The 17662-nt window shown below is 44.0% G+C and overlaps 1 protein-coding gene across 1 annotated transcript in view; it reads right to left on the reverse strand.

Moving 5' to 3' along the window:
- CDH2 (cadherin 2) overlaps window positions 1–17384 on the reverse strand; it is a 112780-nt gene extending 95396 nt beyond the window's left edge. Inside the window, exons 1-2 of the mRNA XM_079302104.1 lie at window positions 16224–17384; window positions 5462–5573 (exon numbers count right to left, since the gene is read on the reverse strand). Coding sequence (XP_079158230.1) covers window positions 5462–5573; window positions 16224–16298 — 187 coding nt within the window. The 5' untranslated portion in view covers window positions 16299–17384. The remainder of the gene's footprint in view (window positions 1–5461; window positions 5574–16223) is intronic.
- Between the last annotated feature and the right edge of the window lie 278 nt (window positions 17385–17662).

Consider the following 17662-nt stretch of genomic DNA (forward strand, 5'->3'; position numbering starts at 1 on the left):
GTAATCACATTTATTTTCAGAAACCAGTCATAAGTACTCTGCCTTAAATTTGGGTTAGATATCCACTTCTATTAGCTGATGACTGGGGACTTATTTGCGTATTCCTTATCTTCTTTTTTAAATGCTTAAGGATTTAAGTCCTAAAAAAATTCCAAGTACATTACGTTCGAAAAGAGCTAGAGGCTCAAATATTTCCATGGTTTTATTACTAAGACAATATTTAGCAGTGAATGAAGTTTCTCTTAAATCTGCTTCTGAAATAACTTTTTGTCTCCCTTTACAGAAATTAAGGTGGTAGTTCTGAGCTCACCTAATTCCTCGTAAAAATTAGTAATTTCAATGAAGCCACTGGTACCAAGTGAAACAACACATCAAACATAATAAATAAATTAAAAATTAGGCCTATAGTACTCATCTTAAATGTATGTAATGACCTGAGCATATTGTATCTTGAAGTCAGATTTGCCAGACATTGTACAAGACAAATTGCAAGGTGTCAGCTCCAAAGAGTCTCCACGGATATGATCAGTGAAGTCTGTTCCAGGGAACATGGGACATGGGGCACTGGTGACACTGTGCCAGAAGGAGGCAATAGGGGACAGTCTATATGGTGCAGGTTACCTCCTACACAGCTCAGTCACAGCCTGCAAAAGGACTAGTTTCCAAATTCTGTGACTTCTCATCTAGAATCATCTTTTCCATTTCCTCATCCTAAAACCAAGGGCAGCTCTTTTCCCTTTTTCTCCCCCCACCAACCCACAGTAATAAATGTAGGGGTTTTTTTCCCTTCTCCAATTCAAGTTATTCTGAATATATATATTGCTCCACCAATTTTTCACAGACTGGGACAATTGAACACCCAGATAACAACTGAATGTGTAGTTGCCTCTCATACCCTCATGCACAAAAGAAAAAAATTAGTTGATGCTGTCATAATGTCCTAGCCATATGAATGAATGAAGCCAGTATGAATTATTCTGAAATGCAATGGGAACAAGTCTGATCTTCTGTCAAAAACAAGCACCTGAACACAGGATGAAAAGCAAAACTTCTTGAAAAAACATACAGTATAGTGTAGGGCAAGGAAATTTCTTATAACAGTGTTTTAAAAACCAGATATCATATGTTACTGTAACAACTGGAATGCAGAGACCAGCAAGTCATATGATAACTAATTTTATTTAAGTTTTGGTCAGACAGAAGCCAAAGAACTTAAGAGAAGCCCATCTCCCAAAGTACTAGACAAAAGCAAATAAATAAGACAGGTAACAAAACATACAGTCATTTTTTGGGATAGTATTTTAAGGAGCAACTTGACAAGAAAGCATCAAGTGGGGGTCAAATTACTCTGCAGATATCTGAGAAAATCTCAGTGCTGGTGGTATCAATGCACAAAACCAAAGAGAATTAAAGCCTTCATCTCTAAAACATATAGAAACTGGTATAAGTACCTACAAGGATATTGCAAGGTTACACAGGGTAAAAATTAGAACTGCCAAAACCCAAATAGAACATAATCTGATGACAGATTACTATTAAAAGACCATTATTAAAAAAAATAATAATCTTTCTAGGAATCAGCAACAAAAGGAGGGCTAAGAAGAACCTCCATCCTTTATCAAATGTGAATAGAAACATAGGGAGAAAGGACGAAGAAAAGGCAGAGGTATTCAGTGTTTCCATTCACTATTCCCTATGTTTCTATTCACAGGAGACCAGCCCAGCCAGCCTGAGCTCAAGGAAGGCAGGTGCTGCTGGACTGGCCTGATCCCCTGTTATCACAGTCTGACCCACTGGTGCATGAGTGCAAGGCTCTAGATGCTCTCCACCGAGACTCCAGAATGTGGGAGCCCAGGGCGTACCCCTGGCCTCCTTGGGGGTCTCAAAACCCCCCTGGCAAGAGTCTCAAAGACCTCTGAGTGAGACCCTGGTGTCACAGGTGCTAAATTCTAACCCCTGGGGGAAGTTGTCAGCACAAAGAGAATGGAAAGAAGCTACCAAAATTAGTAAAGTGTAAATTAGATTGTTAGAACATCGACAAATAGGGTATTTTTGGATGTTTATGATAAGGGACACGTGGCCAAGATGGAGAATTTGGGGGGTGGACACCTTTTCCTCCTTCTTCTCCATGTCATCCATGTTGGGTGACACGTTGGCACTCTTGGATTGGATGGGATCAAGGCTGGACCATTTAATAAAATTGTACTGTATTGGGAAAATTTTGTAAACATGTAATACATAGTACAAACTATATAAGATAAGCCCTGCCTTCACCAGGCAGATTCCAGCATGGATGCCAGGCTGAGCAGACTGCTGCTGGCCAGGCAAAAGGTCCCAGAGATAAGAAATAATAAACAATCCCTGGAAAAAGAGAAAACCGTCTCCGGCAGTCTCTCTTCGGCTGCTTCAGAGAAAACCAGGGTTTGAACCACCTTCATGTCCCTCTGGGGTGATCTCAGGGCAGAGGAGGAACCCCAGACTGGGACACCAGAAAAGCCTCTGACACTGATTACCACAGTATTCTCCTGGAGAAACTGCCTGCTCATGGCTTGGAGAGGTGCAGTGCTCACTGGGTAAAAACCCAAAAATTGTCCAGATGGCCCAGCCCAGGGAGTGGTGGTGAATGGAGTGACATCCAGCTGGAAGATGGCTCAGAGCTGGGGCCAGTCCTGTTAAATATCTTTATCAATGTCTGGGATGAGGGGATTAAGTGCACCTCAGTTGGGCAGGAATGCTGATCTGATGGAAGGCAGGAAGGTTAACACAGAGGATCAGCGAGCCAAGGTCATTGTGTGACCTTATTGTTCTCTACAACTACCTGAAAGCGGGTTATAATGAGGTGGGGATTGGTGGTTTCTTCAAAAAACAAGTGATAGGAGAAGAGAAAATGGCATCACCTTCCATTAGGGAGGTTTAGATTGGATATTAGGAAGAATTTCTTCAGCAAAAGGGTTGGCTGCCCAGGAAACAGCTGGAGTCACCATCTCATTTAAAAGACATGCAGATGTAGTGCTTAGGGACATAGTTTAGTGGTAAACCTGGCAGTGCTGGATTAATGGATGGACTTTACGATTTTGGAGGTCTTTTCCAACTTAAATAATTCCATGCATTTAGATAGGCAATGGAGCCGAGATCAGAATCAGGAACATGATTATCCCTACGAAGCAAATGTCATGCAACTATACTTAACTTCCAGCATCATCTGAATCTAGTTTAATAACCAGAAAATAGGCTTTTGACAACAATAGTATTTCAAAATGACAGTGTAATTAAATTTAAGTCAAAGCTATGCAATGATGGACTGTATGTTTATGTGTAACCAGCAAATTATATGCTTTTAAGCATGTCAAAATTTTCAAAAGAATTAACTACTGCAGTAATTCAGTTGAGGAAACGGTGGTAGGAAAAAGACTCCCTCAGGTCATTTTTCAACCAGCTGATATGATGTGATACATACTGTTTGCCTCATACAGTGTTTCCAATTCCTACTTCCCTAAAATGTTATGCATTTTAATACCATTCAAGGACAAACCAACAGTCATGCTTCACTCACTTCTGAGAAGCAAGGGAAGGGACTGTGGGACTGGGATGAATAATGAGACAGGAAGTTAGTCTGTCATCCTATGTTACCAGTTCAGACTCAGTCAAAGCTGATCAGACATTATCATCAGGTTTGCATGAGCAATGACAACAGACAATTAGTGCCCAGTCTACTGTGGTTCCTAACTGGTGGGAAAAGTGAAGAACTGCAGAAATAGCCTTGATTCCACCGAGAGTAAAGAGAATTTTCACAGGACAGGGTAGATCTCAAAACTTGCATGATCTACATTTCAAGAGGAACTGATGGCATGACAGTTAACCTGTAGGAAACATTTGGTGGTTTCAAGGTGGCACCTTTGGAAAGCATTTGGCTGCTGTGCTCTGCATCCCTATTTCTGGCCCCTGCCTGTGTTTGTTCATCACACACCAAGGAATTCTCATGCTGATGTCTATTACAGGAGACTATAGGAGAGCCATCTATTAACTCCCATTTGGTGGGAAAGCGAGGAATATTCTCTTTCCTCTTTATTATTTTCTCAATTGGCAGAACATTTACTTCAATACATAAATTTCTAAGCCATCTTTTAATAAAAGAGAAGTCTGTGCTGGTAGAATATACTTTGCTGAAACTGAACAGAGAAAGCTTTAATAACTCAAGTTTAAATACACTAAAGCTAATCAATTCATCCTGCATTCAAGTTTCCATTATACTTCTGAGAAAGCACAAAACAGGTCTGTAAAATATAATTAACAAGAGACTGCTACATACAGCATGTAAAATCAAGACTACAGCTTTTACTTCATTTGTTTTGCAGACTCATTAGAATTTTTTCCATTTAAATGTCTCGAACTGTGTAGCCAAATTTATATGTGAAAGAAACAACAAATTAAATTAAATTAGTCCTTATTTAAACTGTATTTGAAACCGTCTAAAACTGATGTTCTTAGTTCCCCAGTTTTGGAAATTAGATTAAAAAAATTACGTTAGCAGTTCAGAAAACAGACAAATTAATGCAGATTTTTTTAAAATGTTGTACTTCTGCAAACTTGTATACAGAAACTTAATGGCTGGGAAATAAAGGAAACATTCAGAGCAACTGCCTGTGTATCCTACTCTAATCCCTGCAAAATAGAGACAACAAAAGAACAGTGAACTGAATTCCCAGCCTGGACAAACCTGGGCAGGTATACTGACTGCAAGGCATCCCTGGTGGAGGACAGGGCTTGTGCTCAGCAAGCACGGGGTGAGCAGGTCATCCCCAGCCTGGGCACCGTGCCATTCAGACACAGGCAGGTGCCAGGGTGAGGGAGCAGTGCACTGTCCTGAGACAGCCCTGGCACTGTCCTGCCTCCCCTGGCACAGCTCCTCACAGAGCCTGCAGGGCTGTGGTCACTGACCAGGGGCTCACAGACAGCCACTCTCCCGTGCTGCTGCCTGTCCCACTACCTGCTTCCCACAGCTGCCTCCCCTCACACTGACACAGAAAAGCAGCAAGGGAACCATCTCTGCATAACACCAGCACTAGCACTGGGGTAACTGCAGTTCTTCCAGGAGAGGTGAAAAGCAGAAAGGAAATATTCTGTACTTCCTCATACATACATGGGCTGTAACACAGACTAATGGCATACATATTTCAATGGTAGTAGGAAACATCAGTGTGAACGCTGTGCTGAGAATTAGAGAATAATGGGAAGTTTTGCAACACTCAGTGTTATCAAATTATAGTCAGAGGTGCATGTGCTGCCACTAATGACGATGTATTTTCCAAGTCCTATGACAGTGATCAAGAAATAATCACAGAGCAGCTGATGTTCTTCCTGGAAGAGTTTGTGTCCTGCTTATGGATGAAAATGCTCCAGAGTGACTTATGGTTACAACTAGAAGAAACAAAAAAGTTCAAAATATGTTTTCTGACAATACCATTGAGAAGAGGCTGTCCTCCATGTACACTTCTTGACACTACAGCACTGTGAACATCTTCAGGAAATCCAGTCTTGCATGACATATCTTCACAGGCTGCTTTTATTGGTGCCTGAAACACAAGACAAAATTTATGTAATACTTGCAACCCACATTCACCAGAGAAACATTCCAGTTGGCACATACTCCACTTTGCTGCTGTCTTTTACAAGCAGAATCTTTGTTTCTGAATGACTGCAATTAGGACCAAGAGGGCAAAGGGTTAATCTTTCTGATAACTGGAATGGAAGGAACAAATCCCACTTGTCTAGTAAGATCTAAATAATACACCATCTTGATTCTTCTGACAACTGAACATTTCCACTAAACCAGACATCTAGACTGAAGAAGACTCATAAAGGAAACAAAAACATTCCTTCCTCTGGAAATAAATGTTGCACAAAACACACTGTCAAACTTTTTCACAGCCAGATTACTTGAAAGGGATCACTCCAACCACTGGTGTAAAATGCTTTATTTAGAGTACTTCTATGTGAGGCTGCACCAGAACAAGTAAACTAAGACAAAATGTTACATTTGCAGTAACTTAACAGAATTTACATTTATGTTCAAACAGATACCATATAAAGCCAAATGTTTCCAATGCAATCTCCGATTTCAAAGGGACATTAAGTTAAAAAGGAGAGTAGCTCATTAAAATTTGCACAATGGAAGAACTGAGCCACTGAAACTGTTTGTTCTCTCACTTATTAAAAAAGTTTACCCTCAAATCACATTCTTAAAAGAGCTTCATAAATATCTTTCTATTAAGAAATATAATACAGCATTTAGAAACTTTTTTGTTCTGTAGTCTACCATGTTTAGAAGATACTTCTGCTAGCAAAGCTGTTTTCCATGACAGTTTGTTGCCTATTTGGAAAAAAAACCCCAAAACAAAACCAAGCACCTCCTGTGGCAAAGGACTAAGATTTCTTTTCAGTGGATTGGTTTTGTCTCATTTTAGTACTGCACAAGAAAACAGCCCACCTTACAAGTGGCTACATGACCATACATTGGCAAAACCCCTTTCACACTGTACACAGCAGAGAGGGCAGCTCCATTCCAGCCTGGGCTCAGACTCATCCAAGGAATGGTGACTGCCTTCACACAATCTCAAACACCTCCACATGACAAACAAAGGCCTATCCACGTGAATGCACAGATGTAGTCAATATATGGTCTTGGACAGCACAAGCAACTGTGTGATTGTATCATACTTCAATCTAATCAAGACTTAAATTAAGTTTTCCTGTTTGCTTTCCCAGATGGGTTGCCATCAAGCAGACCTACTCAAGGCCATGTAAGCATGTCTGCATACACTTGGAAAGAAAGCCTTACAGGAAAAACAAGGAAGGGAGAAAGAGGAGATGATGATGTCACACCCATTTACCACAATAACCCCAGAGAAAGAGAGCATTAAAGCAGAAGTGGGACAGGAGCACCACAAACAAGGATTTCATCAGGCAAAAGGGACTAGGCTGAAGCATAATCTCTCCATGGACAAACATGGCCAAAACTCAGCACGCCAACCCCTGTTGGAACAGTTTTATCACTAATACAAGGAGGCATGTGTAACCCATTGCACTGCATTTACACCAACAGCATCCTAACTGTGCAGCTCAACACTGACACTAGCAAAACAAAATAAACAAATTAAAATTTACTAACTCGCAAGTTAATGCACTATCCAGGTATGCCCTCAGTAAGAGAATGTGTAATTAATCAGGTTTCAGATTAATTTAAACTTGTGACTTAAGATCTCTGTGGGTATCTCACCTTTGTACAATTACCTATGTAGTTTAATATGCTTATGTGGAGACCCCAAAGAGAAAGCAAATAAAGCAACAGTTTAGCTAAAATAGGACTATGTTCCCTTCAAAACTGGAACAAGAATCTGTAGCTATGTGCCAACGATCTATTTACATATTAAGTTTTTAAAATAAGAAGATGGCAAATCAAAAATAACTAAAATTTCAACCAACCTTTCACCAGCTTTAGAACTCAAATCACAGGTTTGGTAAGGTTTCCATAATTTGAAAGAAAAATAGCAAGACTCATTTAAACTACTGCACAAAAAATGACTTCAAAGTAATGTGGTGGAAAAGAAAACAAAAGTCTTTCATAGTATCTTTGAAACAAAAAGGTACTGGGTGGGCAGCTGAAGAGATAGCAGGATTTTTAACAAGACTGCACCAATGTGTTTGGGAATCTTTCAGCCTTTCCAGTAATCTATATGTACTAAACAGCTCTTATAAACTGAAACAATGCCCACTGAAACAAAGGCTGGGGAACATGAATAGAGAGCCTTCTTTATTCTTTCATTTGCAGCCATCAATTTTATCCAGAAACAAAAGACTGTACTCTGCTCTCCAAAAACAGCCCTTTGTAAAGATTGTTTCAGAATAAAAACACAAGGGAAGAAGAATTCAAATTTTCAGCAATTCTTAATCGCCCTGTGTTAAGCATTCTGAATTAAGTAGAAGTTGCAGCTTCAGACACATTGGGTCACATCAAGTTCAGCCTAAGAGCACTGCAAGACTTAAACCATTTTAACTCTAAGAAAAGAAGGATGCTGAAATATTTTTATCCCCTTATCTGGGGCAAAAGGCGAAAGCTAGTGAAGATTATGGAACACATTATTATAATTTACAGGATTTTGGGTGATTAGTACAATTCCCAAGACACTTTCAAATTTAAGATAATATTACTTGTATATTCATCTGCAGAAAGGCACTATTTAAAAAAAAAATCTTTTAAGACAGAAAGCAATTACCTTAGCTTGTACCCACATAAAACCTACTCAGTGGAGTCACAAAGCTTTGACTCAGCACTTGGAAAATTCTCCTCTCAAGTACTAACAGACTTTGCAACAGCAAAATAAAGTTACTTCTAAAAAACTATTCTGCTTTCCTCATTCTTTATGACTTGTTTAGCCATTTTAAACTGCTAAATGAGGGATAAGCACTACCATCTCCAGATGCTGGAGAGATAGTCACACATGGAATCAGATCATGCATATAAACTCAGTACTGTAGATCTCAGATTAAATGCAACAGGAAAACGGCAATTATGAAGCAACATGATGTAAATTAGAAGTCTTCTGTCAAAACTGTTATTCAATCAATTAAAAGGATTCACCATTTTGATACAGTAAGGCAGTTAAGCCTGCAGTTTTGACACTCTGCTCCTTTGTTACTTTAGTTTCATCTCTAGATATTAAATGCGTGGTTTAATTCCGAAGTTGTATTGCAGCTCAATGTAAAAAAAACCAAAAAACCAAAAAAAACAACCAAGTAAAACCCAAACCAAAAATACTATAACAACCTGTTTACAATTTCAACTGTATAATTCGAAGGGATTTGCATTTATATCTTTTTCAAAATACCACCAGCAAAAGTCTTCCAATAATAAAGGCTTCAAAGTTTTGAAAAGTTTCTAAGTCGAGCCAGGCAGAATTTCTTCACTAGTATTGACAGACCTGGACTCATAACCAATTTCCATTGTTTCTAAAAAGTAGACACATTTAAAATTCCCAATATTTGTAAATATCAATCCTGTATTTCAAAATGTAATCTCACCACCTCCTCTGCATATACTCATACACCACTGGAGTTCAGCAGTAGCTATCAATCTGAAATATCCAAGTCTTTTCTACTTGCATCTACATGTACTACAACACAAGATTTCTTAACAGCAATTGTACAAAAATGCACAGCAAGTTGTTTTTGGAAGACTGCTTTCTTTTATAATCACTGTAACTCAGTCCCATAGGAAAAGAAGCCAAGGTAGTAAAATGAGAAACCAAGAAGTTTCTCAAAGAAGTATTATACTGTACAGTAAAACTGAACATAGTAGAGTTAACAATTGCCAAGTCTAGCCAATTCACAGGACATTATTGTGTGAAGTTCGAAACAATGTCTGAGATAATTACATGTATGATGAAGCAAGAAGGACAGCTTTGAGCTCTTCCTCTTTAATAACCAACAGTAATATTCAACTTAAGCACAGATCACAGAAACGTTTGTGACTCTGTTTAAAGACTGGGTGTTTCTCCATTATTTTAAAAGCCAGGATGATACTCAATACTCACTTGCAACTTAGGCTGCAACTCTAGACATTTTTCTGCCCATTTTTAGTTTTGTGTACAGACATTATCTGACACAATGGGATATGCTGTATGAGGTGGTATTATTTAGTAATGCGTTTCTACTTACTGTCATAAGAAAAATACCCTGAATGATAAAAACATCTCCAAAAAAGCTTTAGATACTAGAATTCAAAATGTTAAGCAACTCTTTCTTAAATTTCCAACTTGGTGCAAACAAAGCTGCCAACAGTTTATACTCTCACAGTACTGAGCACTTCAGCAAATGTAGTCAAGTACAATTTGTTTTCAACCATAGAGTACAACTAGAGAAAAAGAAAAGTGCCTTTCATTCAAATTGTTCTGGAAGCCAAAAGCTTCCAAAGTGGGTGCCAGGCCTCATCCTCCCAGAGGTCACTTAGTTACAGCAGGAAGGGCTTTCGTTATACCATCTTCCCTTCTAATCAGTGCTCTGCTTCATGAACCACAGGATTTTACATCAGAAAATCCAATTTCTTAAACCAACACTTACAGCTTTCAAGCACCTTCCCCAAGTAGGAGAATCTACGATTTTCATGCTACTAACTGGTTTAAAGTAAGTTGCCTTAAACCACCAAAGGTTCATATAATCATACAATGCCTTGAGCTGGAAGGGGCTTTAGAAGCCATTTATTTCCACCCTTCCTGCCCATGAGCCAGGGGGGGATTGCTCAAAGCCCAATCCAACCTGGCCTTGAGCACTTCCAGAGATGAGGCATCCACAGCTTCTCTGGACAGCTGGTTCCACTGCCTTACCACTCCTCCCAGTGAAGAGCAATCTCAACCTACTGCTTTTCAGTTTGTAGCCACTCCTACTTGTCCTATCTCTACATGCCCATGTAAAAAAGTCTCTCTGGTCATGTCCTGCCTCTCATCCACCAGCACCACCGTGTATCTGTTCAACCCCCAGCTTTGCAAACCATGTTTACAGCCCATCCTGTCAACCTTCGATAAGAGACAATATTCATCTGCTTTATCAAAAAGTGAGACAATTATTTAGTATACCCACATAGCTCAGTCATGATCCAAGTTTGGACTTTGTCCCCCTCAACTAGGAGAGCATAGGAGTGTGTGCATCTTCCAAAACACATGGTTCTTCACCTAAGCCACAGCTCAGAGAAGGGTATCTTAAAATTTCTGCACATCCAAGTTTTAATAATAACAACTTTTTTTTTTTTAATGGTCCTATATTTGACTACACATTCTAATTTTCCTACAAGAAATAACCTCCCTCTGATTTGATAATAGCTGTTGTATTGCTCACACTGAACATCTCAGCCCATAAAACTGCTGCTATCCCATACAGAAGGATGCTGCCTTTTTTCTGACCTTTGGGGAGGCTTTGCAAGGCCTTTTTGGGGGGATCACAAAATTTTAACTATGTCTTCAGCTGCTGGGTGATAATTATATGCTAATTATAAGGAATGGGCGAGTCCCTAGAGGAGTGTGTTAGTAAAAATATATCTTTTAAATATGTCAAGGAGTGCCTAGAGGAGAGGATAAATGCGTCTTTTGGAAACACAGTATTTAATTAAATATATGAATATTGACTAAAACCAAATACTTTAAGTGAAACACTGAGAAGATCTAGCAGTGAATCACCTTCCATCTTGGAAGCTGCTGATACTGTATCTGTTTTTATAAGCCATTTAAAAATAGAAAGCCTAATTTCCCTTCTTTATTCAGACAGAACTCACATGATCTTTCAACAAGAAGTGCAGGATCAAATCAAAAGATGAATCATGCACACTTGGATTATATACCTCTCAAGGTGAACAGCAGCGTGGCCCAACACCCAGGTGAGAAAGGTCCCACTCATCTCACTCACAAACTACAAACGCACTTGAGGAAAAAACACATTTTCCTTAAATTCATCCCGCCATAATTTATGTTTCTTTCCTCTCAGGATTCACCTCATTGTACGTCACTGTTGGCCAACGAGCATCTCAGCTCAGTGGTAGGTCAGAAGTGCTTCACCACTGCTCCTTCAAAGGCTGCCAAGTGTTCTTTTTGACTTCATTACTCTCCAGCCAAAGTTTGGACAATGCTGAGACTCTTGGGGATGGTGCTGTGCAAGGGCAGGAGCTGGACTGGACGATCCTCGTGGGATCATCAGCTTATTCTGTGATCTGTCTCACTGAACCTCACACACAACTGGTGCCAGTGGGTCAGTGGAAGCACACAGGCTACTCTGTAAGGCTACCACAGGCTCCTCCTACCTTTTACAACAAATATTTAAAATAAAAATTCCAGGCAACATTAGAAATTGCAAAGGTTTTGGGAATAGACTTGGGCTTTGTGTGCGTACATTGTTCAAAATAAGTTAGGCTCTCATCCTAATGAGAGTGCTGGTAACAATTGAAACTATTCCAAGCTTTCAGAACTTTTTTGTTAACCTAAAAAAGCACTTACAAAACCAATGAGAAACAGAAAAAGAGTTCAACTGGTAAATTATTCTGTTAAGCAGAAAAATCCATTCAAAAATTCCTATTCCTTACGACATGACAAGTCCCTTGCACAATACTGTCTGCATTGAGTAAAAATAACTTTACTCACAGCTTCCTCAAGCTATTTTTAAATGAAAACATGCAATTCTGTCACAACTAAATTGTCTCATGTGTTAGTGCTCAGTTATTAAAAGAAGTAATAAATTACATTATTGATATAAAAGCATCAATGAAACTAAGCAAGATAGAACATGACAGGGCTCTTCCAATGACGTTTCTGGGAGGTCCTCCAACTTCTAGAAACAGAAAGGAAAATAACAGATAGCAAGTTTTTGAATTAAACACTCTTGACTAGATGTAGTTCAAAAATATGGTAATTTCAGACAGTATTTTAAAAGCTGGTATCAAGAAACTATACATTCATCTTTCCAGCACACTGAGCTGCATGCCTAGGTAGCAGTACTACCAAGGAAGAGAGAGCAGTAGAAGGCTCACTAGAAAACACATACTAAAAACACAGATTGACAATAGGAGAATATATGCCTTCTGGTACATAAGCAGAATATGTATTTCTGAGCTTCCTACAATATGTGCCCAGATAATTTTGTGTATTAAAAAAATCTGATTATCTCCTGTTCTGTCAACCAATGACTTAAATTCAAAAAGCTCGCTGAATTACACAACCTTATCTGTCCTATAATAGATGTAAAAAGGAGATTTTTTAAAAGTGTTTTAATAAAATATATTTAATAATATATTCAGCTGAATATCCAAAGAAATTCAGCTCTGCAATTATCTGAATTCTGAGGATGTGTCAGTGGTATCACTATCACCTAGACCAGACAGACAGTGATTGGAGAGCTCTCTGCTGCCACATTTAACTTTTCCAATGGAGTCTTTGAAGACAAAACAAAACCAGAACACAAAGATCTGCATCCAAAAAGGCTGAGGTACTCCACATAACTACCCTGATGAGGGGCGTATGAATGTGTTATAAAATGCATTCAATTCACTACATTCAGTGTACTTTGAAAGGAGTTAATGGTGTTGGAGTCTGTTAATGGAATCGTTTATCAGAGACACCATCAAATTCGTGCTTATACAGATAAAAAAAATGAATCAAAGACACAGGTATATTGTGAGAGATAGAAGATCTACCCACAACAGGGGATCTTGTTTGTTTCCTCACAAAACGACGTTAATATTCCTCACCCCAATTCTGCCAGAGGATAGTGCTGCTGGGGGTAATTACTGGAGGGGCAGAGCTGGCAAGAAATGCCACTGCTGGATTCTCAGCTGAGGCAGCTTAACAGGAGTGTCATTTAGGGTAGTAGCTTTATCACCTGGATACATTCGCTAAGACCTGGAATAAGACCAAAATTGCCTGCAGAGGGTAATAACTTATGTCCTCTGTCATAATTCGAATTCAAACCAGCCATCTAAGCTCAAAAGGCTCAATTCTGCTTTATTTTTTTACTTGCTTTTGATTTAGAAACAGACAACATCCAAGAAGTCATTCAATTAGCTTATATTTAAAAATGTATATAGTTTTTTAGCACTTTATTTCTAATCTGTGTTCTAGTTTATTTCTAATAGTGGTTTCATTCCTGTAAACTCATACTAGCTTTCCCATTCCTTCGTTGGATTGGAATAGTTGTTCTAGCTAGACAAACAAGATTTACTCCTTTTATCCTCTCTTTTGTCAGATTTTTTCATGTAATATGCCCAGACTCATACTGATACACTAACCAGGCAAAATAGAATGCAGTTTTCACTCCCTTCTCCCTTGTGCCCTGCCAAAACTCTTTAAGCTGTATTTGCTGTACATAAACAACATCCACAGATCTGCTCTTAAAATCTAGCTCCAGTTACAATCTTTCAAATAATTCCATAATGACAGCTTTTCTACACCACCAGCTAATAACAAACTGATTAATAACTCTAGAAAATAAAGGTAAATGCTGTGTTGCAGAGAGGAAAAACTAAGTGAAAAGGTTCAGAAGAACCTGATGCAAATAACCTCCTGCAAACCAAAAGTAGTAGCTATGAGGACAGGGGGAAAAGTTAGCACTGCACCCAGCTGGTGAAGGCTCTTGCAATATGCATGATGGAAGGAGAGGGGAAAAGAGCTCTTAAAATGAAAGCATTCTACAGACACAGGTCTATAAATCAGATTTCATACCCAAGTTCCAATTTTGTTACACACTATTAAAAATCAACCCAAACTTGATTTAATGGATACCCAAACAAGGGGGAAATTGGATTCCCCAACCATAACGTGCCAGTGACACTGAGTGATACATAAAAGCAACACGGCTAGTTCCTGTCCTTAATTCATAGCCAGTGCGTCAATTTCAAAACCTGCCTTGGGTAGGGAAGAAGAACAAAAAAAAAAAAAAAAAAAAAAAAAAAAGAAAAAAAAGAAGATGGAATAAAAGCTTACTGCAGATTTTGTACTTTACAGATTTATTGAGATAGGAAGACTAAACAGAACTGAAAGCACATACAGTAAACAGCAACAAGGACTCAAAAAAAACCCCCAAAAAAACCAAAAAAAAAACCCAAACAACCAACCACATATAAAAATACAGCACACCAACAGCCGGTAAGTGGCACACACAAGTTTCTGAACAGGGTGTCTGCTATCACATGCAGCCGCTCATGCTCAGCCGGACGCTCCCGTGTCGCGCCAGCCACCCTGCCTCGCGTCCTCCTCGGACTCAAGGGAAAATCCCCGGCTGCCGGGGAGCAGCGTTTCAGCACCTCGCTCGCCCTGTGCAAGGCATCAGCCCCTGAGAGCGCCCCAGAAACTGCGTGAAGGACCCAGCTGCCCGTGAGGGGCCGGCAGTGTCAGGGAGCCGGAGAAGCGGGCAGCAGACGGGAGGCCGGGCGGGTGCTCCCTCCCCGGTGCGGCGAGGCAGCGGGGCCGCACCATGGACAGTGGCTGCGCCCGCCGCCTGCCCCTGCCCTGCGCCAGCCGCTGCGGGAGGGCGGGAGGGCGCCCTGCCCGCCCCGGCACCCCGGCCTCGCCTCAACCCGCTCCCCCGGCCCGGCAGAAATGCCCCAATCGTAAATACCATTAAGAGGCGATGATCTGCGCCATCTGTCCCTTGGACTTACAGCCCTCTCCACCCCCGGCGCCGCGCCGGATACGAGCTCAGCGAGCACAAAGCGAAGGCGGAACGCACCGGGCGCCCCGGCTCTGCTGCGGCTCCCAACACCCTTCGTAGCCGGAGGGGAGCCCAACCACCACCCCGTGGGCACTGCCCCTGCTGCCCCATCGAGATCCATTCTGGGGTCTCCCGGTCGCTCCCATCTCGTCCCAGACCTCCACTTTCTGCGCCCCACGGGGAGCAGACCGCGGCCAGCGGCGCTGCCCCGCCACCACCTGCCCGGGACCCCGTCACTCGCCCGCCCGGAGCGCCCCGGCAAGGCCGCCGGGGGGAGGCAGCAGCAGGACTTTCATAATAACAAATTAAACACTTCGGGGCCCGAGCCCGTCCCAGTGGAAATTCCCGTTAGCGGCAGGGGGTGGGGAAGCCCAGCGCCCAGGCGGAGGCTGATTAAATTCTTCCCGGCGAAGGGATTAGCGGGCGAGGGAGCCGGGAGTAGCCGAGGCGCGGGGGCCGCTCCCTGGCACCCCAGCCCGCCCTTCATCACGCGGGGCGGAGGAGGGAATGTTCGCTCCGTCCCCCGCTCCGCTAGTTCGTCCCCCGCGCCGCGGCGGGGCCGAGCTGCCGTGCTCCCGCCAGGCGCTCGGGTACCGGCCAGCTCCCCCCGCGTCCCGCGGCACCTGCTCTCCCGGGAATGATGGGGGACCGCTGCCCCATCACCTCCCGCGTCTCGGGACCGCACTCTCCCTCTCCGCCGGCCCCGGGCAGGAGCTCCCCCCTCTCTCTCGGGCGCGGAGCCCGCTGGCGGGGCTGCCCCGAGCAGGTGGCTCCGCACGAGCGGCCACGAGCCGCCCCGGGGCATCCCGGCGGCGGGGCTGCCTTTCTACCCCCCTCCCCGAGACCCCCACCACGAAGCGGAGCCTGCCTGCTCCCCCCACGCCCCCCTTTCTCCTCCCGGCTCTCCCGCCTTCCCCGGGCATCGCCGCCCGCAGGGGAACAAAGAGCCGCAGCCCGGCCCGCTCCCCGCCGGCGGTCCTTACCTGCTGCAGGGCCGCCAGCAGCATCAGCGCCAGCGGCGGCAGGATCCGCGGCGGCGCTCCCGGTACCCGGCACATGGAGGCGAGGAGGGGCGGCGGCAGGGCGGCCCCCAGCAGTTCCGGAGCGCGGCTGGAGCCCGCGGAGCGGGGCGAGGGGAGCGGCAGGGAGGGTCGGGCAGCGGCAGCTGCCGGGAGCTGCGGTCGGCGTCTGCCCCCGCCTGCCGGAGCCGGCTGCCGCTCTAGCTCATGGGCAGCGATGCAGCGGAGGGAGAGAGAGCGGGGGGCGGAGGATGGGTGAAACTCAGCTCTGGGTCAGCCTGCTTGTCTCTCTGCCTAGCCCCCTCCGTGGTGCAGCGGGTGGGCACGGAAGAGGAGGAGGATGGGCGGACAAAGGCTGGGAGATAAGAAAGAAGTAGTCGCTGCTGCTGGTGCGAGGCCGGTGCGGCGGCGGCTCCCGTCGGCTGGCAGCCTTCCCCACGCCTGGATGTGCCCGCCTCGCTCCTCCCGCCGGTGCCCCCCAGCGAGCTCGGGCAGGCGGCTCCTCTCAGCGCCTCAGCCCAGGCACGCCAGCACCGCCGCTCCGCCGGCCCCAGCCCTGCTGCATGCTCGCCCCGCACTTTCTCTCTCCCTCTTTCTTCTCCTCCCTCCACCCCTCCCCCTGCAGGCAAAGCCCTCCGCCGAAGCACAATGATAACAATACCCCAGCAGCCTCTGCCTGCCGTGCGCCTGTCTACGCGCTCGCCCGGTGCCTGCCTGCCTGTCTGCTGCTGGCAGCTCCCTCTCCGCCTCCCGTCGCTCCCTGCCGGCCGCACGGCCAATGGGAACGGCACGGCACAGTGAGCGCCGGGGAAATTCGCCGCTGTGCTGCGAATGGTGCTGCCCCTCCTCGGTCCCCGGAGAGCGGGCGCTGGGGACAGCGGGGCAGGCTCCAGCGCCCGCTGACCCTGCAACGCCAGCAGCTAAAGAGCGGGGGAACGAAATAAATTCCAACCCACACACTTGGTGTACTGCAATGGTTTGGGGGGCGAGAACTTTCTGGGGAAGGAAGGAAGAACTCGTCCCCGCCGTGCTCGGTAGGGGACAGTCGGTGCAGCGAGAGGCTGCGGGGGCGCCGCCGGTGCCCAGCCCGGAGCCGTGGGACGGCTCTGCCCGCCCGGTGCTGGCGGCTCGGCAAGTTCCGCTCAGCTAGTACTTCTTAGCCTTCCTCTTTTTTTTTTTTTTTTTTTTTTTCACCCCCCCCCCCCCTTTATTTTTTTTCCTTTAGCTACTTTCCCTCCTCCTCATCCCGTATTTCTTTTGTTAAACTACCTGCTGAATTTTATTAGCAAATGTTTTCAAAAGCTTGGCTGGGTCCGCAGTCCGCGGGTCCAAAAATACCAGCGTGCGGAACGGAGCTGGGAAGCGCTGCTGAGCGAACACTTACAGAAGCGAGTACCAAGTGC

Source organism: Erithacus rubecula (genome assembly GCF_903797595.1).
Source record: "Erithacus rubecula genome assembly, chromosome: 3".
NCBI lineage: Eukaryota > Metazoa > Chordata > Aves > Passeriformes > Muscicapidae > Erithacus > Erithacus rubecula.